Genomic DNA, 27,662 nt, shown 5'->3' with positions numbered 1-27,662 from the left:
GTAAATGATAAGGATATTAGCAGTCACTGAGGGGTTCTGCGCCCCCCATATAAAGGCACAAGGCTACAGGCATGAAACCTAAATTATGATTGGCCGGTACAGCAATATGTTCAAGAATATCAAAAATGTAAACAAACCAACCACAGCGAAAATATTCAATACAACCAATTTCTAGCTCTTCAAATCTAAACATGACCCCTCCACCAAAAAGTAGATTTACCCAAAGGGAAACATGGGTTACACAGTACCGCCCTTTAGATTGGGCTCATTTAGGAGATATGGAGTAGGGTCTACTGATCTTAAACAAAAGTTTTATTAAAGGGGAACTCCACCCAAACACAACTTGAGCTTTTTGAAAAGTAAACATAATTCCATAAGCCCCGCCCCTGTTCCCCTGCTGATCTGGTTGGCTAATTTGTGACTCAAATAAAATGCTACAGTAGTTGCCTGCCTTCAGCCTGCCTCCTCCCAATCCCACAATCCCTTGCTGCACATGTGATGTCAATAAGGAAAGGAACATCCCAGTGCAATGCATTGTGGGTTATGTAGTTCCTGCATGCTGTCTGTAAGCTGTGGGGAAGTTGTTACAATTTGTAACATCAGTGTTTTAGTCCCTCCTCCCCTGCCCGGATTATAAATGATGCAGAAAGAGAAGAACTGTTTACTGAACTGATGGGGGATTTTGACGCAGGTATCTGAATGTGCTTTTACCCTGACTGTTGGGAAACAGATGTTAATAACCCCAATGGGGTGAGAAGCCTGATGGGGAGGCCCTCGGAGCCTGAAATAATGCAGCAGGGCCCCAAACTGAATGACTATCACCTTACAGTAAGCTGAGGAGAAGGAGGGCCCCATGAATTAGGGATTGTTAGTGTGAGCCCTGTAACAGCTCCCCCTAGTGGTGGGACAGGTGTAGGTTGGCTGGCTCTTCTCTCTGAGGCTTTGGTGCCTAGTTAGTAGGGTTTAGGCCCCTGGGATGTACCCCACCTTGGGTTGCCACTGCCCCTAGGTGGGCATTTCCCTGCCCCATCCGTCGAAAGGTGTTCCCCTAGGGTATGAAGGCAAAATACCTATATATAAGGGTTATTTACCCTCCTAGAGCTCTACGGGGTGCAAGTGCCTGTCATTTTATATTTTGTATACTTTTTGAATTATTTGCCTTCTTCATCAATCTCTTTCCAGCTTTCAAATGGGGGTCACTGACCCCGGCAGCCAAAAACCTATTGCTCTGCGAGGCTCCAGTTTTATTGTTATTGTTTCTTTTTATTCCTTATCTTTCTATGTATAGCCTCCTCTATTGATATTCCAGTTTCTCTTTCAGATCACTGCCTGTTGCTAGGTTAAAGTGGACCCTAGCAACCAGATAGCTACTGAAATGCCAAACTGGAGAGCGGCTGAACAAAAAGCTAAATAATTCGAAAACCGCAAATAAAAATCTATGAAGACCAATTGCAAAGTGACTCTCTACATTATACTAAATGTACCCTCATACCTATTTAGTTTCTAAATATAAATATATATATATATATATATATATATATATATTCCCTTGCAGTTCTATTTATTACTGGAGTAAGACTGTTACTGTATGCACTGCCCTCTAGTGGAAGAATTGGATTGGTACCATCTCTGCACAAAGGGGAATATATGGATAAAAACACAAACATCTTTAACCCCTTTTTGGCTAGAATAGCACTTAGGCAGCTGGTTAGGTTGGAGCATGGGGTACATTGGACTCTCTTTCAAAGGCTGGGCCTTCACTATGTGGAAGAGTATGTATGGGGGATGTTGTTGAACTACACCTCCCCCTGCCAGATATAAAATAGTTATGGCCAATAAAGTACAATATGTACTGTCTCTGCCCACTGTAGGGTTTAAAGCTGTAGGTATTGTTAACCCTATAGGTCCCTACACATCGTAACTCTTTATTTTCCCAGCATGCCACAGCCGCTGTCTCAAGTAAAAGTACCCGTGGGTACCTAGAGCGCTCAGTTCATATTTAGCCACTTACATTCTCTCGGGCTCACTCTCAGCAGGTTTGGTGCCTATGGATTGGAGGAAAGCTCCTATATTACAAGAGAAAACCAGAAGCCCTACGGGTATCTCCTACTATCACTGCAGACTGGAGCGGCCTATTAACCCTTCAAAATAAAGCAAAATCACATACAAAATACGGTGGAATCGTGCTCCCTAAACATCATAGATCTATACAAATTAACCATCCACCGCTCCATTGACCAGATGCACCTGGGGACACAAAAATGGCTTTTTTCCTAAACTTCTAATGCTACCATATTGGCCTTAAACACCCAACCAAAACACTCAGAACCTTCACACAGGATAAGAATTGCACAAGAATTGGCATTTTTTATCTCCATTACCTTAAGGTACATGGAGGGGGTAATCTCCCAATCAGAATGTAACAAAGCTGCCCTTCTGCGTTATGCAGGCGACTGGCTCCAACCCATAGATGCTTAAGGTGCCCATACACCTTAAGATCCGCTCGCTTGGTGATGTCGCTAAGCGAGCGGATCTTCTCCTGATACCCTCACTAGGAATGAGCGAAAAAATTCGCCAGCGTTAGATTCGTGGCGAACTTTCGCGTTTCGCCGCCGGCGAAATGTTTCGCGAAACGGTGTGCGAAAATTCGCCGTGCGGCTCGTTTCGCCGCGTGGCAGAATTTTGTCGCACGACAAAAAAAATCTTCGGCAAAATTTACACCGCGCAACGAAAAAAAATTACGCTGTGCGAATTTTTCGCCGTTTCGCAAATTTTTTCGCCGTTTCGTGAAAAATTCGACGAAGCAAAACGGGACAAATTCGCTCATCACTAACCCTCACCTACGGGTGGGCGATATCGGGAAAATCCAGGGTAATTTGGTCGTTTTGCCCTGGGGCCAAACGGTTGAATTATAGTGACGGGTATAGGCAAAGTCAGTCCGGGGACCACATCAACGAGCCGATGCGGTCCCCGATCCGACTAGATTTTCTAACCTACCCGATTGATATCTGCCCGATTTCAGGCCAGATATCGGTCGGGCAGGCCCGTCGGTAGTGCCCGTCGGTAGTGCCCATACACAGGCTGTTAAGCTGCAGAATCTGTCTAAGGGACCCATATCGGCAGCTAGAATCGGCCCCTGTATGGGGACCTTTACACCCCAGATGCCTCAGATCATGCCCTAACAGAATTCCTTAAGCCCAACAGAGACCCTTACCGCACACCCTGGCTCTCCAAAATGATTGAACGCCCGGTGCACACTGCTGGAGGGATCGGCACCCTCCCAAATCCAATGTAGTAACAAAAAGCAAGTGGCACTTAGAGCTACAAACAAGGGAACAAGCCCTTTGAAAATTTATTGTGGAGGTGCAACGTTTCGGGGCAAAATGACCCCTTTATCAAGTCATTTTGCCCCGAAACGTTGCACCTCCGCAATAAATTTTCAAAGGGCTTGTTCCCTTGTTTGTAGCTCTGAGTGCCACTTGCTTTTTGTTACTAACAGAATTCCTTACCATTACCTACTACATACTCCTCTCAAAAACATTCAAAATAAGGGATGCCTCCTTTCCGGTTTTGCCCCAGACAGCTGGTTTTTTGAAGGGGCTCTCTGGGTCAACACTGAATAAAATCCAGACAGGACTCTTCCTAATTGACCTGGTGATCAGCCAATCATCATAGCCCCGCCCCAAAGTCATAAGCCCCACCTCCAGTGACATCACAGCTCCACCCATGTGACATCATTACCTCTGTTAAGTCCAAAAATAAGGAGTCCAGATGCAGAAAAGGATTATCAGCTGTAGGATAAAATGCAACAGACGCAGACACGTAGCCTAGTTGTTCTGTCCTACTGGATTAGTGGGCAGACCTTTATTTATATTAATTATTTTTACATGATATGTTGAAATGAATCATAAGCTGGTCCTGTTAGATTACCAATCAGAATTAAGCGTGTGTAGTCGTCCCATGATGCAATGCCTTTTGTCCTGATTACAGGTTTTTGAGCAGTACATCTTAAATCAATAGTTAATTCAAACAAGGTTATTTGCTTAACTTTGGATGACATTTTAAGTGACATTATTTTGTGGACCCTGTGATGGTTCAGTTAATATCCATTTTCCCCAAATACACAGTTTAGGTAATATCATGCTACTAGAATTTTATGATTCTTTAGTATACTATATGCAGTTTAATTAATATACATCTATATAACCTTAACAACTCACCCCATCAATAACCCCTAATGTATACATACCTACAAAGTCTGGCATTCAATCCACCGGAGATATGTCCTGTCTCCACACAAATCCATACACCTAACATGGTCATGGAACAGAGATTTTCCATTAGGCAGAATCATTACTTTATACCAAACTATAAATCCCTGGGTCTATGCAATATTAGAAACCTTACTCAACTAACAATACTATCTAATGCAGATCTCATAAAAATGGGGGTAGTAGCACCACAAATACATTAATTACAGTGAGAGATGGAGGTAGTGGCACCACAAATACATTAATTACAGTGAGTGATGGGGGTAGTGGCACCACAAATACATTAATTACAGTGAGAGATGGAGGTAATGGCACCACAAATACATTAATTATAGTGAGATAAGGGGGTAGTGGCACTGCAAATACATTAATTACAGTGAGAGATGGAGCATAGTGGCACTGCAAATACATTGATTACAGTGAGAGATGGGGTAGTGGCACTGCAAACACATTATTACAGTGAGAGATGGGGGTAGTGGCACCCCAAATACATTAATTACAGTGAGAGATGGGGGTAGTGGCACCACAATTACATTAATTACAGTGAGAGATGGAGGTAATGGCACTGCAAATACATTAATTACAGTGAGATATGGGGGTAGTGGCACTGCAAATACATTAATTACAGTGAGAGATGGAGCATAGTGGCACTGCAAATACATTAATTACAGTCAGAGATGGAGCATAGTGGCACTGCAAATACATTAATTACAGTTAGAGATGGGGGTAGTGGCACTGCAAATACATTAATTACAGTTAGAGATGGGGGTAGTGGCACTGTAAACACATTATTACAGTGAGAGATGGGGGTAGTGGCACCACAAATACATTAATTACAGTGAGAGATAGGGTAGTGGCACCACAAACACATTAATTACAGTGAGAGATGGGGGTAGTGGCACCACAAATACATTAATTACAGTGAGAGATAGGGTAGTGGCACCACAACTATATTAATTACAGTGACAATTACACTTATCAAGGTCCCTATAATTTTTTCAAGTTTCAAAGTGGAGTCTGTTGATATATAGAAGAAAGAAGCAGGGCAGGAGGGGGCTCATCCAGTTGATGTTTATTCTTTCTTCAACATAAAATATGTGTAATGGCGTTACAATTCAGGTTTTATGCTTAATTAGTAATGTCATAAATCAAGCTTAAAAGTTGTACCCAAACCATAAAATTATTTTTTATTTTCATGCATGTGTCTTGGGCTGGGCCATTCCCTGTTACCAAAGTCAACAGTGTTTCTGCCTTGGGTCAAGGTGAGGACTTCGCCTCAGGCACAGCGTTTGCATTGGTTGCCAGCATGGAAGGAATAACTGCCCCAAACCTGTCAGTCATGTAAATCTGCACCTGTAAGCAATAGGCACCTGTGTATATAGGTTTCATATCAATATTTACAGAAGGCCGCAGTATTGTGAGTGGCTGTGTGTACATAAATACCCAGCTTATTCTATGTAGGTACTCAATTTAGGCGTTACCTGTGTAACATCGTGGGAACAGAGCCTGGTGGCCCAACCAACATTTGTTGCTGGTGTATCAATATTTCTGGTTCTGATTTCTATGCTCTATGATCCTAGTAACCAAGAATTTGTTTGAATGCCAGGACTAATAATCTCTTACATTACATTCGGGAGACACCGAATCCAGGGATTTGGTCAAACCATGGCCCGTTTAGCAGGTCCAACTATATCCTAAAGCCTCAGATGAACTGAAACCTTAAAGCCATGTGCTCCAGACAGCGGGACATATTTTTTTCATATTTAATGCAATTTCTCCTGGAATTTGAACATGCAAATTAGGGTTCCAATATGGTAGAACATGCCTGAGCAACCACCCACCCCTATCATTGGGAAGATGGCCGTGTTTTTGAGATGGAAAAGATTTTTGATTGATTTTGGAAGGGCGTTTGGTCCTGGTCAAATACTCTAATACCACAGAGAGCCGGTTGTCCTCTCCTCCACCCCTGGGAAAAGGATAACTGTAAGTTTGCACCATGATTAGAATAAAAAGTTGACCCAGTAGGACCCAGTTTCAGACCCATTTTACTCTGCTATTTTCCTCAGTGCCCTGTTATTGTTTAATATTTCAGTTTATTGACCTCTGGCTTGTTTGGGACTCTCCTAATTGCTGCCTGCCCCAACGTCTGCCCTGAACTGGGACTCAGATACAGTTTATCCCTTATTATGGTGGACTTTGGCTTTATCTACCAACTTCCACCTTAGTCCCTACCTGGTCCTGATAGACTCGTGGCCCCTACACATCCAGATTTGACTGTGACCACCATGAAGTTATGTCCATCTCAGATGGAATGTTTGATGGGGTGGAGTATCTGCCCAACAGGTACCACGCATGCTTTGATGAGTCAATAGTATTAATAGAGTACATAGTGTGAACTGGTAACTGGAAAAAGAGTTTAAATGGAGATATATTTCCCCTAGGTCCATCTTCTACTCACTCATGTCCTGAGTGGGTTAATTTCCCAAGGAGGTCTCATCTGGGGAATAATTAGCAGGCTAGATCTAGGTCCAAAGAGAGTGGGTCCCCAGACAGACTGAGACCCAAGAGAGGGAAAGACTGTACCTTATGGAATGGCCTGGAGTACTTCTAGTGAAGGTACTATGACTTGGTGGAGTTTTTTGGGGTTTAGCTGTAAATTCCCATAGGGGACCAGTAGTAGAAAGGGAAAGTACCCTGTGTAGTAGTTAGAGCCCAAGTGTGGCAAGAGTTTTGTTTTAGTTTGTTTATGCCCCTGTTTGGCAACCAAGCCTGGAACTGTATGTAATGAAACCGACCTTATCATGCAAAAGAACTGTATGTACATCTGATCCCGCTCACAATAGATAATTGTTTTTTTACCTACTATGTTTGCCTTAGGGAACTGTGTAACTAGAACATGACAGATTTATTGCTGGCTACTTTCTTTATATGAAGGACACTTCATGATTAGTTCTTCATTTGAATTGGAGGAGACAGAGTCATTACCATGTCTGACTTATATCTTCTGAATTTGCAGTTCCTCCCTGCCACCGCCAGTGACTATGATGAGGTTATGTCTATCTCAGGCGGAATACATGATGGGGTGGATTATCTGCCGTTCAGGTACCACGAGTGGTTGGCCGAGCCTCAGCGGAGGATGTTTGTAGCCAGATCTGAAGAAAAAGTGGTGAGTTGGGCAACCCAGGAATCAGTAGCCAGATCTGGAGAAAAAGTGGGGAGTTGGGAAACCCAGGAATCAGTAGCCAGATCTGGAGAAACAGTGGGGAGTTGGGCAACCCAGGAATCAGTAGCCAGATCTGGAGAAATAGTGGGGAGTTGGGAAACCCAGGAATCAGTAGCCAGATCTGGAGAAAAAGTGGGGAGTTGGGCAACCCAGGAATCAGTAGCCAGATCTGGAGAAACAGTGGGGAGTTGGGAAACCCAGGAATCAGTAGCCAGATCTGGAGAAATAGTGGGGAGTTGGGAAACCCAGGAATCAGTAGCCAGATCTGGAGAAAAAGTGGGGAGTTGGGCAACCCAGGAATCAGTAGCCAGATCTGGAGAAAAAGTGGGGAGTTGGGCAACCCAGGAATCAGTAGCCAGATCTGGAGAAACAGTGGGGAGTTGGGACCAGGATCAGTAGCCAGTCAATGAAGGAAAAGTGGTGAGTTGGGCAACCCAGGAATCAGTAGCCAGATCTGAAGGAAAAGTGGGGAGTTGGGCAACCCAAGAATCAGTAGCCAGATCTGAAGGAAAAGTGGTGAGTTGGGCAACCCAAGAATCAGTAGCCAGATCTGAAGGAAAAGTGGTGAGTTGGGCAACCCAGGAATCAGTAGCCAGATCTGAAGGAAAAGTGGGGAGTTGGGCAACCCAAGAATCAGTAGCCAGATCTGGAGAAACAGTGGTGAGTTGGGCAACCCAGGAATCAGTAGCCAGATCTGAAGGAAAAGTGGTGAGTTGGGCAACCCAGGAATCAGTAGCCAGATCTAAAGGAAAAGTGGTGAGTTGGGCAACCCAGGAATCAGTAGCCAGCCAGATCTAACATTGAGACTGAGCTTTTTAATTGGGCATTTATTACTATAAACTGCTAGTTTAACAATGATTTTTTATGCTTCCACAGGTCGCCTTTGCCTCCTTCTTGTTGGTGGACGGTGGCGTAACGGCCGTGCTGCAAGGTCTCCGCGTCGCCCCCTGGATGAGGGGCCGTGGGATTGCTAGGGAAATTCAGAAGTTTTGTTTCAACACCCTGCGCACTAACCACCCTGGGGTCACCAAAATACGGGAAACAGTAGAAGAAAACGTTCCGCCATCTTTGCTGAGCAAGTCTCGGTTGTTGCATTCCAAGGTATTGTCTGCAGTCTCATTGCTTTGCAACTGTCCCTGCTCAATGGCTCTGAGCCTTTGTACTGATAGTTCTAGGTACCTACATTGGGGTTTCTAACTCCCACTATATCCTTTTTAGCTCTCCTTCCTTATGAACCCAGTGCCTTTGGTTCCATGTGTCTGGAGAAGCCATTTTCTTTTGAAATCCTTTCAATAAAAATGTACGATGAAAGGGGTTAAGGGCCAGCCAATAAGTGAGAGAAATGCATTAGGGCACAGTTGAATAGGTCATTCCATTTTGGTGCCATTGCTGATGATCTTTATAGGTACTAAAGTTGATCCATGTGTTCTTTAGTGCAGTGATTTTTAACCAATGGATCCAGACCAAAAATTGAGGCTTATAGCTGTTCAGATAGATGAGGGGTTCCCAAACGTTTTCCCCCAGCGACCTACATTTGACTCCTCCCCGCGTACGCGACATAGCGTACGTACGCATACCCAATAAACATGCCGCACTTCCACGTCCCAGGGCTTCGATGCGGCCCAACAGAAATCCATGGGGGATTGACTGGTGGACCACGATTGACGTTTTGGCCACCCTTGAGATAGATGGTTCTCCATGACCGAGCATAGATAAGATAAAATGTTTTGTTAGTAATTAAAATGAGGTACATTATTAAATCTAAACCAATTGTTGAGCTTAAGGTGGCCATACACGTGAAGATCTGTTCGCTTGGCGACTTCGGGTGGGCGATATCGGAGAAAATGTAGGCTAATTCGTTCGTTTGGCCCTGGGGCCAAATGATCGAATTATAATGGCAGCAATGGGGCAGTCGGTTCGGGGACCGCATCAACAAGCCAATGTGGTCCCCGATCCGACTAAATCTTTTACCCTGCCCGATCGATATCTGCCCAATTTCAGGCCAGATATCGGTTGGGCATGCCCCTCGTTCCTGCCCCTACATGGCCCGATAAGCTGCCGAATTGGTCCAAGGGACCCATATCAGCAGCTACAATTGGCCCGTGCATGGCCACTTGCAATAAGGTTACCCAACAATCCTCTACATCTCTCTACACCCTAACAAATTAATAATGGGTTGGCCCATACCACACACAGCAATGTATCCACCATGATGCTCTTATGGAAGATAGAAGTGCTCCACTACCCAGCAGACACTAGTGGCACCAGGTGGAATTAAGTGTTGCTTGGTTGCCCAGTAGGGTCTGACTGTCTCACCACAAGCAACTTCCAGATAATGTAAGGAATTTCCCATTATGTTCAATGTAAAGCGATGTCAGATAATGAAGGCCAACATATCACATGTGCCATAGTCATAAGCAAAATATGAATAGAAAGGATAATTTTGCCCTTCTCTCTAGGCGGTTGTCTCAGTGTTCCTGCCCAACGACCATCTGGAGAAGACAACCCAGTTACTGAGCTGCCGGCTGCTGAGTGTCTATCAGGGGAGACCTCCAGTTCCACAAAGTCTCTCCAAGGTTCTACGTCTGCTTGATGATCCCAGGACTGCAGAAGATTTGTTTCCCAAGGGGGTTCTTATTCAGGACCTGCTGCCTCTTACCACACACAAATGCAATATAGAGTTACTGGCACGTTGGGGCATTGCCTGGGTATACTCTAAACCTTCTGATCTTCTAACTAACCCCATTGAAGGTGCTAATTCTTCTTCCATATCCAACCTATCTGAACATTCTACTCTCTCTTGCACCTCCTCTGGGTTCCTTAGCCTGAGCACCCCTCCATTCCCAGTGCCCTTAGAAAAAGGCGTGTATCGTCTGAACATTGATCTCTTTGGCTCCAATCCTAGCTTTGCACAGGCACATATTCTGCATCACGTGACTGAGGCAGTAAGGGTGCTGCCCCCAGGGGGCAGTATTGTCTGCTTTGTGTTTGCAGAAGAGACCCTGAGAAAACCAGTTATGCATTATTTGCACGGGATGGCCCCTTTCCCTGCCTATAGGGAGCTTCTTATGTTAGAGAGAACCCTGGAAGCCTAGTGTGTGCCTGTAGTAAACCAGTAGACATACAATATATCCCCCTTTGTACTAATTGAGCTTAGATTTATCATCTTCTAGATCTTTATGATAGCTGGTGTTATGCCAAGGAATTGGGAACTGCTGATTTGGTGCTTTCCGTTATGGTAGGATGTGTATATATATATATATATTCTAACAATACTGTATGCTATATTAGTAGTGCAAAATGGATGAATAAAATAAAAGTAAATATATAAAATCTTTTTTAAGAGAAAGGTGCAAAGAGACCGGGAAGGGGGGTCCCTGTGCCATAAAGTTCATAAATGCAGAATAATCGGCTCCCTGGTCGATAAGTGAGAAAATGGGTTAAGGAATGTGGGTGACTTTGCAGTGAATGGGTGATACGCCCGGGTAGGGCAGAGCCAGTAACATACCAGCCAAGGCTGGGGCCGGTTTACCAGCAATTGTTATCCCTAGTTGCTCAGCCCCCGGCTCACCTACAAACTGCCCTAATAGCCTCTATTCCCTCCCCCCAAGCCCTGCCTGCTTAATGTCATTGGGCTATTCTCATCTATCCCTGCCCCCCAACATCACAACTCCGCCCCTGTGATGTCAAAAACCCACCCCCTTACAACAAGGGGTTGGTAAAGACAGGGTCGGACTGGGGGTGAAGGGCCCCCCACCCAACATCCTCTCCCGAGCACGTAAATTTAACGCGTCAGGGCAGGAGCGGTCGGGCAGGGGGGAAAGCAAAGGTCGGGTGTGGGCTGCTGGGGTCCACTAGAGCCGGGGCCCACTGGGATTTTTCCCGGTGTCCAGGTGGCCCAGTCTGACCCTGGGTAAAGACCAGAAGAAAAGGTGGTGACCCTATGTCCAGGAAGTTATGGGGGTGGGGGGGGTCAGCAGAGTTAGAAATAAGTATTATACTTTGCCTAATGGGAAGGCATAATGAAGGTGATACTTATGGGAAGCCGTTATGGGTGAGTGACCCCTAATAAAAGAGGGGCAGGGGGCAGCCATCTTTCCCATGGTACCTAAGGTCCCAAGTTAAAGGGGAGATTTAGCATCTTTAAAACCACCCTCATGATACGGCCTATTTTCCCTGGTCGTACTCCGTATCAGCACTATCCGGGATATCCCCGCCCCCATGCCCCATCAGAAGGCTCCTCCCCAAATCTTTAAAAACCCCACCCCCGTTGTTTTTTTCCATTTGCTTTCCTTGCTCCATTGGAAGCAACATTTTTTGCTTTTTAGCCTGGGGAAAGCATTAGGTGGCCGGTAATGGCACCTAGGGCCTAACACCCCACTACCTTTAGACATTGGGCCGCCATGATGGGTTAGTTTGCCTGATAGTTGTTATATACCAGGGCAGCTTTAGCTGAATGTAACCAGTTCTATATTATGGTTACTAGTAGACAGATTGGGTAATTCATTGAACCTATCAGTTGCTCTGCATTGTGTTACAGTTGCTAGGGCAGAGCCATGTAGTAACCTAGGGAACTGGCTAATGAGATGCATTCCTGAGTAGCCTCGGGTGAATGAGATCATGTGATCAGCTACGCTGATTGGAGTGCAAGGGAGTGGCCTACCTATAAACCCATAAGGCACAGAATGCAAATGGCAAACTAGATATATGGGTCTGTGTCCAGTAACAGGATAAGGAAGGATGTAGTAGGGTTTAAAGCCATAGGGGCATATTAAATATGTAATTAGCCAAAGGTATTGTGGCTAATAATAAAACAGTACCTGTACTTGATCCCAACTAAGATATAATTACCCCTTATTGGGGCAGAACAGCCCTATTGGGTTTATTTAATGGTTAAATGATTCCCTTTTCTCTGTAATAATAAAACAGTACCTGTACTTGATCCCAACTAAGATATAATTACCCCTTATTGGGGCAGAACAGCCCTATTGGGTTTATTTAATGGTTAAATGATTCCCTTTTCTCTGTAATAATAAAACAGTACCTGTACTTGATCCCAACTAAGATATAATTACCCCTTATTGGGGGCAGAACAGCCCCATTGGGTTTATTTAATGGTTAAATGATTCCCTTTTCTCTGTAATAATAAAACAGTACCTGTACTTGATCCCAACTAAGATATAATTACCCCTTATTGGGGGCAGAACAGCCCTATTGGGTTTATTTAATGGTTAAATGATTCCCTTTTCTCTGTAATAATAAAACAGTACCTGTACTTGATCCCAACTAAGATATAATTACCCCTTATTGGGGGCAGAACAGCCCTATTGGGTTTATTTAATGGTTAAATGATTCCCTTTTCTCTGTAATAATAAAACAGTACCTGTACTTGATCCCAACTAAGATATAATTACCCCTTATTGGGGGCAGAACAGCCCTATTGGGTTTATTTAATGGTTAAATGATTCCCTTTTCTCTGTAATAATAAAACAGTACCTGTACTTGATCCCAACTAAGATATAATTACCCCTTATTGGGGCAGAACAGCCCTATTGGGTTTATTTCATGGTTAAATGATTCCCTTTTCTCTGTAATAATAAAACAGTACCTGTACTTGATCCAATTACCCCTTATTGGAGAGCGAGGGCTCCAGAGCAGAACTCAGTGTTCCTGATCTCCGTTCCTTGATATGAATAAATACAGATAAATCTGACCGTATCGGGTTTGTTATCAAACACACAGAATGCTTTTATTGAAGTTTTATTGCCGCTGGAATCCCACTTGGCTGTCGGAGTCATGGTTCAATGACACAGAGTTCTGTTCTGGAGCCCTCGCTCTCTGCTGATTCTTTCTAAATGACTGTTCAGTAGACTTAGGGGGCCATTTACTAACTGTCAATTTATTCCAAACAGCTAAAAATCCCAATCCAATAATCCGTCAGATATGGATCTCCATACCTTAAGTCTAATAAAAAAAACAATAAAACATTAATTAAACCCAATAGGGCTGTTCTGCCCCAATAAGGGGTAATTATATCTTAGTTGGGATCAAGTACAGGTAGTGTTTTATTATTACAGAGAAAAGGGAATCATTTAACCATTAAATAAACCCAATAGGGCTGTTCTGCCCCAATAAGGGGTAATTATATCTTAGTTGGGATCAAGTACAGGTACTGTTTTATTATTACAGAGAAAAGGGAATCATTTAACCATGAAATAAACCCAATAGGGCTGTTCTGCCCCCAATAAGGGGTAATTATATCTTAGTTGGGATCAAGTACAGGTACTGTTTTATTATTACAGAGAAAAGGGAATCATTTAACCATTAAATAAACCCAATAGGGCTGTTCTGCCCCAATAAGGGGTAATTATATCTTAGTTGGGATCAAGTACAGGTACTGTTTTATTATTACAGAGAAAAGGGAATCATTTAACCATGAAATAAACCCAATAGGGCTGTTCTGCCCCCAATAAGGGGTAATTATATCTTAGTTGGGATCAAGTACAGGTACTGTTTTATTATTACAGAGAAAAGGGAATCATTTAACCATTAAATAAACCCAATAGGGCTGTTCTGCCCCAATAAGGGGTAATTATATCTTAGTTGGGATCAAGTACAGGCATGGGCGTCCACAGAAGGGGGCAAGAGGGGGCACTTGCCCCCCCCTGCATAGGCGGATTTTCCATAAGGCTAGAGGCTAAGCCTCCCCAAACCTGCTTGGCACATTAAAAAAAACAAAACAAAAAAAAAACCTTACTCAGTTTCTGCACTGTCCTGGAAAGCTGTACTTGCAAGCCCGTTTTGCTGTGCTCCGATTGGATCTTTCTTCTTGTGGATTCTCCAATCAGAGCACAGCTTTCTTGACAGACAGTAAAATTGACAAATCAGAGCACAGATGCACACAGGGATCGGGAGATTTTGCAAAAAGAATCTGCAGAAGAATCTGCAGCTGTAACTTTACCTAAGAACCAACTCTCAACTTTTGCTGCAGATTTCATCCCACTCCCACAGGTACTATACACAGGTACTATACACAGGCACTATACACAGGTACTATACACAGGCACTATACCCAGGTACTATACCCAGGTACTATACCCAGGTACTATACCCAGGCACTATACCCAGGTACTATACCCAGGTACTATACCCAGGTACTATACCCAGGCACTATACCCAGGTACTATACACAGGCACTATACCCAGGTACTATACCCAGGTACTATACCCAGGTACTATACCCAGGTATTATACACAGGTACTATACCCAGGCACTATACACGGGTACTATACACAGGTACTATACCCAGGTACTATACCCAGGCACTATACCCAGGTACTATACCCAGGTATTATACACAGATACTATACACAGGCACTATACCCAGGTACTATACCCAGGTACTATACCCAGGTATTATACACAGGTACTATACCCAGGCACTATACACGGGTACTATACACAGGTACTATACCCAGGTACTATACCCAGGCACTATACACAGGTACTATACCCAGGTATTATACACAGGTACTATACACGGGTACTATACCCAGGTACTATACCCAGGTATTATACACAGGTACTATACACGGGTACTATACCCAGGTACTATACCCAGGTATTATACACAGGTACTATACACGGGTACTATACACGGGTACTATACCCAGGTACTATACCCAGGTACTATACCCAGGTATTATACACAGGTACTATACACGGGTACTATACACGGGTATTATACCCGGGTACTATACCCAGGTACTATACCCAGGTATTATACACAGGTACTATACACAGGTACTATACACAGGTACTATACACAGGCACTATACCCAGGTACTATACCCAGGCACTATACACAGGTACTATACCCAGGTATTATACACAGGTACTATACACAGGTACTATACACAGGTACTATACACAGGCACTATACACAGGTACTATACACAGGCACTATACACAGGCACTATACCCAGGCACTATACCCAGGTACTATACCCAGGTACTATACCCAGGTATTATACACGGGTACTATACCCAGGTATTATACACGGGTACTATACACAGGTACTATACCCAGGTACTATACCCAGGCACTATACACAGGTACTATACCCAGGTATTATACACAGGTACTATACACGGGTACTATACCCAGGTACTATACCCAGGTATTATACACAGGTACTATACACGGGTACTATACCCAGGTACTATACCCAGGTATTATACACAGGTACTATACACGGGTACTATACACGGGTACTATACCCAGGTACTATACCCAGGTACTATACCCAGGTATTATACACAGGTACTATACACGGGTACTATACACGGGTATTATACCCGGGTACTATACCCAGGTACTATACCCAGGTATTATACACAGGTACTATACACAGGTACTATACACAGGTACTATACACAGGCACTATACCCAGGTACTATACCCAGGCACTATACACAGGTACTATACCCAGGTATTATACACAGGTACTATACACAGGTACTATACACAGGTACTATACACAGGCACTATACACAGGTACTATACACAGGCACTATACACAGGCACTATACCCAGGCACTATACCCAGGTACTATACCCAGGTACTATACCCAGGTATTATACACGGGTACTATACCCAGGTATTATACACGGGTACTATACACGGGTACTATACACGGGTACTATACACGGGTACTATACACAGGTACTATACACAGGCACTATACCCAGGTACTATACCCAGGTACTATACCCAGGTATTATACACGGGTACTATACCCAGGTATTATACACGGGTACTATACCCAGGTACTATACCCAGGTACTATACACGGTTACTATACACAGGTACTATACACAGGCACTATACCCAGGTACTATACCCAGGTACTATACCCAGGTACTATACCCAGGTACTATACCCAGGTATTATACACGGGTACTATACCCAGGTATTATACACGGGTACTATACACGGGTACTATACACGGGTACTATACACGGGTACTATACACGGGTACTATACACGGGTACTATACACGGGTACTATACACAGGTAATATACACAGGTACTATACACAGGCACTATACCCAGGTACTATACCCAGGTACTATACACAGGTACTATACACAGGTACTATACACGGGTACTATACACAGGTACTATACACGGGTACTATACCCAGGTACTATACACAGGTACTATACACAGGTACTATACACAGGCACTATACACAGGTACTATACACAGGTACTATACACAGGTACTATACACAGGTACTATACACAGGTACTATACACAGGCACTATACACAGGCACTATACACGGGTACTATACACAGGCACTATACACGGGTACTATACACAGGTACTATACACAGGTACTATACCCAGGTACTATACACAGGTACTATACACGGGTACTATACCCAGGTACTATACACAGGTACTATACACAGGTACTATACACAGGCACTATACACAGGCACTATACACGGGTACTATACACAGGCACTATACACGGGTACTATACACAGGTACTATACACAGGTACTATACCCAGGTACTATACACAGGTACTATACACGGGTACTATACACAGGCACTATACACGGGTACTATACACAGGCACTATACATGGGTATTATACATGGGTACTATACACAGGTACTATACACGGGCGCTATACACAGGTACTATACACGGGCACTATACCCAGGTACTATACACAGGTACTATACCCAGGTACTATACCCAGGTATTATACACAGGTACTATACCCAGGCACTATACACGGGTACTATACACAGGTACTATACCCAGGTACTATACCCAGGCACTATACACAGGTACTATACCCAGGTATTATACACAGGTACTATACACGGGTACTATACCCAGGTACTATACCCAGGTATTATACACAGGTACTATACACGGGTACTATACCCAGGTACTATACCCAGGTATTATACACAGGTACTATACACGGGTACTATACACGGGTACTATACCCAGGTACTATACCCAGGTACTATACCCAGGTATTATACACAGGTACTATACACGGGTACTATACACGGGTATTATACCCGGGTACTATACCCAGGTACTATACCCAGGTATTATACACAGGTACTATACACAGGTACTATACACAGGTACTATACACAGGCACTATACCCAGGTACTATACCCAGGCACTATACACAGGTACTATACCCAGGTATTATACACAGGTACTATACACAGGTACTATACACAGGCACTATACACAGGTACTATACACAGGCACTATACACAGGCACTATACCCAGGCACTATACCCAGGTACTATACCCAGGTACTATACCCAGGTATTATACACGGGTACTATACCCAGGTATTATACACGGGTACTATACACGGGTACTATACACGGGTACTATACACGGGTACTATACACAGGTACTATACACAGGCACTATACCCAGGTACTATACCCAGGTACTATACCCAGGTATTATACACGGGTACTATACCCAGGTATTATACACGGGTACTATACCCAGGTACTATACCCAGGTACTATACACGGTTACTATACACAGGTACTATACACAGGCACTATACCCAGGTACTATACCCAGGTACTATACCCAGGTACTATACCCAGGTACTATACCCAGGTATTATACACGGGTACTATACCCAGGTATTATACACGGGTACTATACACGGGTACTATACACGGGTACTATACACGGGTACTATACACGGGTACTATACACGGGTACTATACACGGGTACTATACACGGGTACTATACACAGGTAATATACACAGGTACTATACACAGGCACTATACCCAGGTACTATACCCAGGTACTATACACAGGTACTATACACAGGTACTATACACGGGTACTATACACAGGTACTATACACGGGTACTATACCCAGGTACTATACACAGGTACTATACACAGGTACTATACACAGGCACTATACACAGGTACTATACACAGGTACTATACCCAGGTACTATACACAGGTACTATACACAGGTACTATACACAGGCACTATACACAGGCACTATACACGGGTACTATACACAGGCACTATACACGGGTACTATACACAGGTACTATACACAGGTACTATACCCAGGTACTATACACAGGTACTATACACGGGTACTATACCCAGGTACTATACACAGGTACTATACACAGGTACTATACACAGGCACTATACACAGGCACTATACACGGGTACTATACACAGGCACTATACACGGGTACTATACACAGGTACTATACACAGGTACTATACCCAGGTACTATACACAGGTACTATACACGGGTACTATACACAGGCACTATACACGGGTACTATACCCAGGCACTATACACAGGTACTATACACAGGCACTATACATGGGTATTATACATGGGTACTATACACAGGTACTATACACGGGCGCTATACACAGGTACTATACACGGGCACTATACACAGGTACTATACCCAGGCACTATACCCAGGTACTATACCCAGGCACTATACACAGGCACTATACCCAGGTACTATACACAGGTACTATACCCAGGCACTATACACAGGTACTATACCGAGGCACTATACCCAGGCACTATACACAGGCACTATACCCAGGTACTATACACAGGCACTATACCCGGGTACTATACCCAGGTACTATACACAGGCACTATACACAGGTACTATACCCAGGTACTATACACAGGCACTATACACAGGCACTATACACAGGCACTATACCCGGGTACTATACACGGGCACTATACACAGGTACTACACACAGGCACTATACCCAGGTACTATACACAGGTACTATACCCAGGTACTATACCCAGGTACTATACACAGGTACTATACACAGGCACTATACACAGGCACTATACCCAGGTACTATACACAGGTACTATACACAGGCACTATACACAGGTACTATACACAGGCACTATACCCAGGCACTATACCCAGGTACTATACACAGGTACTATACAGTTCTAAAGAATCACTAGCTGACATTAAATTGTTTTTTGCCTGACCTGACATCTATAATAATTTATAATCTATCCCCTACCCTAACAGATGGAGGGTAAGTTAACTCTTTCCCTCTGAAAAAGCTCATTGTGTGTTTGTATATTTGTTGTTGTTTTTTGCACTTACTATTTTTTTTTTTTGTCCTTGTTTTGTTCATTTATAGTAAGTTACAGTGGAGCCAATGCTGTGTATCAGTGCCAGTGTTATAGTGCCAGGGCCTGAATATCTGCCATCTGTACCCACTGCTCCTCACTGTATATAATGTGCTGGGTTTGTAAATACGGACTGCGTCTCACTGTATATAATGTGCCTGGGGAGTCAGTACCCCCTGCCTTTCTTGCTATAAAACTAACATAAACACATCTAAAGGGGTGGTTTACTTTTAAGCATACCTCCCAAGATTTGAAAAATGAAAAGAGGGACAAAAAGATTTGGCGTGCGCAGCGCGGAAATTTTTTTTGACCACGCCCACTTTTGTGCCCACGCCCCAATTACCACACCCCATTTTTAAAAAAAATACTCCTTTTATATAGATGAAATGGCGGGATCAGACGCAAATGTGCTATACCCTCATACTGTACTGCCTAAGGAAAACAATATAGCAACTCCTACATATAAAATACAAATATAGAGAGAAGGCAGTCAGTTATAACTGAGTTATAACTATGTACCAGCTTTGCCCCCCCATACACAGTAGCCCCCCATACACAGGTACCCCCCCATACACAGTAGCCCCCCCCCACACACAGTAACCCCCCCATACACAGTAACCCCCATGCACAGTATCCCCCCAATACACAGTAGCCCCCCATACACAGGTGCCCCCCCATACACAGTAGCCCCCCCCACACACAGTATCCCCCCAATACACAGTAGCCCCCCAATACACAGTAGCCCCCCATACACAGGTACCCCCCATACACAGTAGCCCCCCCCACACACAGTAACCCCCATGCACAGTATCCCCCCAATACACAGAGTCTCCATACATGCTGCTGCTGCTTCTTCTTCAGTGGCTCCTCTCTATATGCGGCTCCTTGTTCGGCGGAGCCAGGCCCTTTTATAAGGTTGCGCCCGTATGTGTGTGCGTGTGTGTGACGTCAATACACACGGGTGCAACCTTATAAAAGGGCCTGGCTCCGCCGAACAAGGAGCCGCATATAGAGAGGAGCCACTGAAGAAGATGAACGCCTGACTACAGCCAGTGCATCCCGCTGTCAGGGATAGTTCCATTACGGAAATGCGGGACATTTATGGAACTATCCGGGACAGCGGGATGCGCTTCCAAAACCGGGACTGAAACTGCCCAGCATACAAATAAACACAGCAGCCTCTTCTGCCTGATAAAAGACAGAGCACACTCCCAGCCCCTGACCCGGTGAGCAGGAGCAAGGAGAGGGATGCAGCCAATGCTGATAGTTAACCCTTGCCTGTCACAAATGCTCCTCCCAGGACAATTAAACATCAAGGTAAACCTGTGAGCTTGGGGTAGCAGGGGAGATTGAAGAGTTAAGGGGGCGGGGCTTTATTCCCCAGAGCAGAGCAGGCACAGCAACCAATTAAATGGCAATGCTGAGAAGCGGGACATCTAACAATGAATCCGGGACAGCGGGCAGTGCCATAAATATCGGGACGGTTGGGAGGTATGTTTTAAGTTAACCTTTAGTATGTTATGAAATGGCCTATTCCTAGCAACTTTGCAATTGGTCTTCCTAATTAATTTTTTTGAATAATTTGCCTTTCTCTTCTGCCTCTTTCCAGATTTCAAATGGGGGCCAAAAAATATTGCTCTGTGAGGCTACAATTTTATTATTATTATAATTTTCTATTACTTATTTTTCCAAGTAGGCCCCTTAACTATTCATATTCCCATCTCTTGTTTAAACCACTACCTGGTTGCTAGGGTAAATAAGACCCTAGCAACCAGATAGCTGCTGAAATACCAAATGGAGAGCTGCTGAACAAAAAGCGAAATAACTGAAAAACCATTAAAAATACAAGTGAATTCGAATGCGAACTAGCCCTTTAAGCTGACTGATCACAAACACAAATGTTTGCAGATCCCCTCACAGAAGTGCGCGTATGAATACTTTTACACAATAAACATTTTAGGGTAAAAAAAAGCCCCCCCACCCGCACTTTTGTACAGTATCCCTGGGAGTCAGTGGGAACGGCAAGAGGTAGTTGGGAGGTTAACTTTTTACGCCAGCAGCGAATCCACTAAGTGTCACATTAGCTGTAGGTCAGTCTGTGTATGGGCCATCTTTAGCCTCCCCAAACAAAAAAGTCACCCTCCGCCTATGCCCCCCTGGAAAAGTAGCAAAAAAAACCTCAGTCGGACTTCTGACTTGCCGGCTGCAGCATCCCCCCGGCCAGTGGCGTAGCGTGGGCTTTCGTCGCCTGGGGCCGACCGGAAATTTGCCGCCCCTCTATTTAGTTATTCTTAAAAAAAATAGACAAAATAAAAAAAGCAGCATTAAATTTTTTTATTGATTAAAAATTTACTTTTCGTAAATTACTTTTCATACACAGAGCCCCAATTGCCCCATACACAGTGCCCCCAATAGGAAGTGCCCCCATACACAATACCCCACAAAGACCTGGCCCCCCCCATGGAAAGTGCCCCAATTTCCCCATAGACAGTAGCCCCCACACAGTGCCCCCAATTTCCCCCATAGTACATATCCCCAACAGACGATCGGCGGTGGCTCCTTCTCTCTTACAGGCAACAGGCGCTTCTATAAGGTTGCGCCTCGTCGCTGACGTGTGACGTCATACGCACGGGCGCAACCTTATAAAAGGGCCTGTTGCCGCGCTATAAGAGAGAAGGAGGCGCCGCCGATGGTCTGTTGGGGGTACGTTGATGGGGATGGGATTGTTGGGTCTATTGGGGTTTCTTTCTATGGGGGGTGGTACTTGCTGTGGGTAAATTGGGTGCACTTCCGGATTCGGTTCAGCTCAGAGCACGGATTCGGCCGAAACCGAATACCTTGAAAAAAGGCTGGTTTCGGCCCGAATCCCGAACCGAATCCTAAAATATACCTATATTTTTTAAAATTTAAATATCATGGTGATTGCCGCCGCCCCTTCTGATACGCCGCCCGGGGCCATGGCCCCCTCGGCACCCCCCTCGCTACGCCACTGCCCCCGGCACTTCCCACTCGTGACGTCAGAGGCAGCGCCACCTGATAGCAGCGCCACCTACGGCCGGCAGACAGTCCAGCGGCAGCGGTCTGAGGAGGGTCCATAGGCGCTTACATGGCACAGGGTTATGTTGGCTTTGAGTGCAGCTGCTCAACCCTCATAAAATAAACCACTGTCTCCTGTGAATGTTTCCCGCACCGATGTTGTTTCCATACAGGTTGGAACTGGCCAGTGAGTCCAAACACAGGACTGTCATTTTAGAGGCGATCCCGGGATATTATTAGTTATATTACATATGTGCAACACTATATACTGTTCTACTCCAGTTGCCCTCTGTCTATATGTACATGTGCAGCACTATCGCTGCTCCTATCCAGTTGCCCCGCTAAGAGAGAGCCTGCCCACCCCAAGCATTCCTACACATACACACTCCCATGCCTCCCCCCAAATCCCAAACAAATGAAAGGGTGCCCCGCCTCCGGCCGCACAACTGGACGCATCACACCGGCCGCTCCCTGAAGCCCTTTCTGTAGCTCCTGTAGCCGCTCGGTACGACCCTCACACCCACCCCAGTTCCATAAGCGCAGCTCCACTCGCAGCCCCTCTATCTGTACACATCTGCACCGTCCATGCCCCCTATTACTACAACCTTCACCTCAACTCCTCTCCCCGTTTCTCATGTGGCACTGTGAGGAGGCGGGCTTTTCCCTAGCAGGTACAGGCGCTGGACACGCCCCCAAAGTGACTTCAAACTGTCCCCGCCCACATTCTGGTCACGTGACTGTGACATCACGACCTCCTGAAAGCCGCTCCAGTCTGGCACCCAGTGAGAGTTTACATCAAGTATATGTATATATATATATTTGTCTGTTGCAGGATGATGCTAGCTTACTTGCCCCCCCTTGGACGCCCATGAGTACAGGTACTGTTTTATTATTACAGAGAAAAGGGAATCATTTAACCATGAAATAAACCCAATAGGGCTGTTCTGCCCCCAATAAGAGGTAATTATATCTTAGTTGGGATCAAGTACAGGTACTGTTTTATTATTACAGAGAAAAGGGAATCATTTAACCATTAAATAAACCCAATAGGGCTGTTCTGCCCCAATAAGGGGTAATTATATCTTAGTTGGGATCAAGTACAGGTACTGTTTTATTATTACAGAGAAAAGGGAATCATTTAACCATGAAATAAACCCAGTAGGGCTGTTCTGCCCCCAATAAGGGGTAATTATATCTTAGTTGGGATCAAGTACAGGTACTGTTTTATTATTACAGAGAAAAGGGAATCATTTAACCATTAAATAAACCCAATAGGGCTGTTCTGCCCCCAATAAGGGGTAATTATATCTTAGTTGGGATCAAGTACAGGTACTGTTTTATTATTACAGAGAAAAGGGAATCATTTAACCATTAAATAAACCCAATAGGGCTGTTCTGCCCCAATAAGGGGTAATTATATCTTAGTTGGGATCAAGTACAGGTACTGTTTTATTATTACAGAGAAAAGGGAATAATTTAACCATTAAATACACCCAATAGGGCTGTTCTGCCCCCAATAAGGGGTAATTATATCTTAGTTGGGATCAAGTACAGGTACTGTTTTATTATTACAGAGAAAAGGGAATAATTTAACCATGAAATAAACCCAATAGGGCTGTTCTGCCCCAATAAGGGGTAATTATATCTTAGTTGGGATCAAGTACAGGTACTGTTTTATTATTACAGAGAAAAGGGAATCATTTAACCATTAAATAAACCCAATAGGGCTATTCTGCCCCCAATAAGGGGTAATTATATCTTAGTTGGGATCAAGTACAGGTACTGTTTTATTATTACAGAGAAAAGGGAATCATTTAACCATGAAATAAACCCAATAGGGCTGTTCTGCCCCCAATAAGGGGTAATTATATCTTAGTTGGGATCAAGTACAGGTACTGTTTTATTATTACAGAGAAAAGGGAATCATTTAACCATGAAATAAACCCAATAGGGCTGTTCTGCCCCAATAAGGGGTAATTATATCTTAGTTGGGATCAAGTACAGGTACTGTTTTATTATTACAGAGAAAAGGGAATCATTTAACCATTAAATAAACCCAATAGGGCTGTTCTGCCCCAATAAGGGGTAATTATATCTTAGTTGGGATCAAGTACAGGTACTGTTTTATTATTACAGAGAAAAGGGAATCATTTAACCATTAAATAAACCCAATAGGGCTGTTCTGCCTGCTGGCTGGGATTGTGTACTTGCAAGACTGAAGGAAACCAGATTTATATAGTGTACGTGAAGTTAATTTTGCTCAACTAACATGATAAAAAGGGATTTGCAACTATTTTTAAGGTGACAGGTCCCCTTTAAATAATGTACAACTCTTTTTTACAGCATTCCAGTCCATGTGACTTGGCTTGGACCCCTTTCTGCATACAAATCCCACTGCAGTTTTCCTGTGGCTCATCTGTAGCGATGAGCGAAATTTTTCTGCAGGCATGGATTCACGGCAAAGTTCCGCATTTCGCCATTGGCATATTGTTCCACGAAATGAGCACAAAAATGTGCCATAAAAAAAATTCGCCAACCGTCAAAAAAAAAATTGTGATTTTTTTGACGTGTGTTATTTTCCACATTTCTCAGATGACTCCTTACTTTTTGGATTTTGTGACTTTGGTGAAGTTTCCATGTTTTTTTGCTGCCCCAGGCACCGGACATATATACCCCCCTATGTCGGTTACTTCCATAGAGCCCGTGACCCCCCCTACCCCCAAGCTCTGTTGCTGGATTTGCTTTGGAACTCCATGGCGGAGGCTGGGGGCATTTATTCATTAAATAAAAATAGAATTGGGGGTTACCCTAGGCCCTATTATATATATGCCCCTGTGTGTGAGTACCAATATACCATAAGCTTATACCAATAAACTGGTCTCCTATATTCCTACCTCTAGTGCTGGGCGGTATACCGGTAAAAACCGATCACCGGTTTTTTTTTTTAAACCGATATGAATTTTCTACATACCTGTGTGCTGAATACTTCCGGGTGCGCACGTGACGTCAGCGCGCACACTCTACAAAAGCGCCATCGCTAGGACGCATTCAGAGTCGGATACCAATGTGAGCTGTCGGGGGGTGCCTGGCCAGTAATTATATTTTATGTGAAGGGGATGGGGTTGTGTTTGGGGGGGGTGGGGTGTTATATTTATGTGAAGGGGATGGGGGGGTGTTTGGGGGGGTGGGGTGTTATATTTATGTGAAGGGGATGGGGGGGTGTTTGGGGTGGGGGTGGGTGGGTTATACTTATGTGAAGGGGATGGGGTTGTGTTTGGGGGGGGGGTGGTGGGGTGGGGGGTTATATTTATGTGAAGGGGATGGGGGGGTGTGTGTGCGGATGGGGGGGTGTTTGGGGTGGGGGGGGTGTGCGGATGGGGGGGTGTTTGGGGTGGGGGGGGGGTGTGCGGATGGGGGGGTGTTTGGGGTGGGGGGTGCGTGCGGATGGGGGGGTGGGGGGTTGCGTGCGGATGGGGGGGTGCGTGCGGATGGGGGGGTGGGGGGGTGCGTGCGGATGGGGGGGCTGCGTGCGGATGGGGGGGTGTTTGGGGTGGCGGGGGGGTGCGGGTGGCGGGTGTTTGGGGTGGTCACCTAATCATGCATGGGGAAAAAAAAATACAGTCAAATACCGTGATACCGATATAATTTTGAAAAATACCGTGATATAAATTTTTGGTCATACCACCCAGCACTACCTACCTCTAATGTGGCAAAACAGGGTGAGGTTTTAAACAGCTTCCCATAATGCCTCTCTGATTGTAAGGCTGATGCCACACGTGGCGTTTTTCCACTGCGTTTTTTCTCCGCCTAAAAACGCCGCACAAGCCACACAGCCCCTGACTATGGTGTTTTTCAGCCTAGTACTGGTGACGTAGCAAATCCCGTTTCCATGGTGCTAATAGTGCGAAATAGTAAAAAACGCCGCGTATTTCCGCTAGGTCTGGCAGCTGCCTTTGCGTATACATAGGAATAGCTTGCTGTGCAAATACTGGCGTATTTCGGCCAATGCTTGAAAAATCCATGCTAAGGCGTTTTCTAGCGTATTTCCGCATTGTGTGGTTTGCTTCCAGTCTTTTCAAGTTATTTCTATGGATGATGATATCGGGCGTTTTTCAGCCGCCGAGAGAATTAGAAAATACGCAGCGTAAAAACGCCACATGTGGCATCAGCCTAAGATGGCCGGTGTTTAATAATTATTATTTGTGAATGAGAAGAATGTTGTCCATATCGGGTTTGACAAATAAACCTTTAGTCTTAGGGGCAGATTAATCAAGATGTGAGTTTAGAGACTAAGACATAAAAACTCGCCCACATTTTATTCATTCCTATGAGATTTTAGGGTGAAGACACACGGAGCTACTTAGTAGCAGCTACTTGTCACGGCTACTAAGCGCCAGAAAATCCCCTGCCATAGACAATACTGAGAATTGCCCCTGCTAAACACACATAGAGACAATTATCAGTAAATGATCAGCATTGTCTGTTTTAGTAGCCATAACAAGTAGCTGCTACTAGTAGCTCTGTGTGTCTTTACCCTTAAGAAGCATATTTGTCAATGGGTGAAAGTTACCCCTGTATAATGTATGGAAATCTGAAAAAATCATTGAGAGCGGCTGTTATACCTTTGCAAATCAACATTCCTCTGCCAGGTGTGACTCTTATCTCCCAGCGCAGGATGTTGCAGTGCGTCATCTCCAAATTATACGTCAATATATCAGTATAATTGGGCATTAGATTAGCTGCCATACTGGTACCCTGCAGCTGGAGAGAAAATCACTGAAAATGTTTTTCTTAAAGGGATACTGTCAATTTTTATGGGGTACATTTTGTTTCTAAATGACACTGTTCCACAGCAAATAATTCCCTCTGCCATTTAACCTTTTATTCT

At 44.4% G+C, this 27,662-nt stretch overlaps 1 protein-coding gene across 1 annotated transcript; it reads left to right on the top strand.

Moving 5' to 3' along the window:
• The first annotated feature begins 5,520 nt into the window (after positions 1–5,520).
• On the top strand, positions 5,521–10,794 carry LOC100491420 (probable N-acetyltransferase 16). Its single transcript, XM_031899508.1, has 3 exons — positions 5,521–7,437; positions 8,371–8,595; positions 9,954–10,794. Exons 1-3 carry the CDS (start codon positions 7,258–7,260, stop codon positions 10,587–10,589), a joined length of 1,041 nt encoding a protein of 346 aa, XP_031755368.1. The 5' UTR covers positions 5,521–7,257; the 3' UTR covers positions 10,590–10,794.
• The last annotated feature ends 16,868 nt before the right edge of the window (positions 10,795–27,662 follow it).

Source organism: Xenopus tropicalis, chromosome 3 (assembly GCF_000004195.4).
Source record: "Xenopus tropicalis strain Nigerian chromosome 3, UCB_Xtro_10.0, whole genome shotgun sequence".
In the NCBI taxonomy this organism is placed as follows: Eukaryota; Metazoa; Chordata; class Amphibia; order Anura; family Pipidae; genus Xenopus; species Xenopus tropicalis.
This window is presented reverse-complemented; position numbering and strand designations above follow the sequence as displayed.

Bases quoted from the DNA above. Each gene is read 5' to 3' on its own strand.
- LOC100491420 (XM_031899508.1), top strand. From the start codon at position 7,258: ATGTCTGACTTATATCTTCTGAATTTGCAGTTCCTCCCTGCCACCGCC. The intron at 7,438-8,370 runs GTGAGTTGGGCA...ATGCTTCCACAG, and splicing joins CCAGATCTGAAGAAAAAGTG to GTCGCCTTTGCCTCCTTCTT. The intron at 8,596-9,953 runs GTATTGTCTGCA...CCTTCTCTCTAG, and splicing joins CTCGGTTGTTGCATTCCAAG to GCGGTTGTCTCAGTGTTCCT.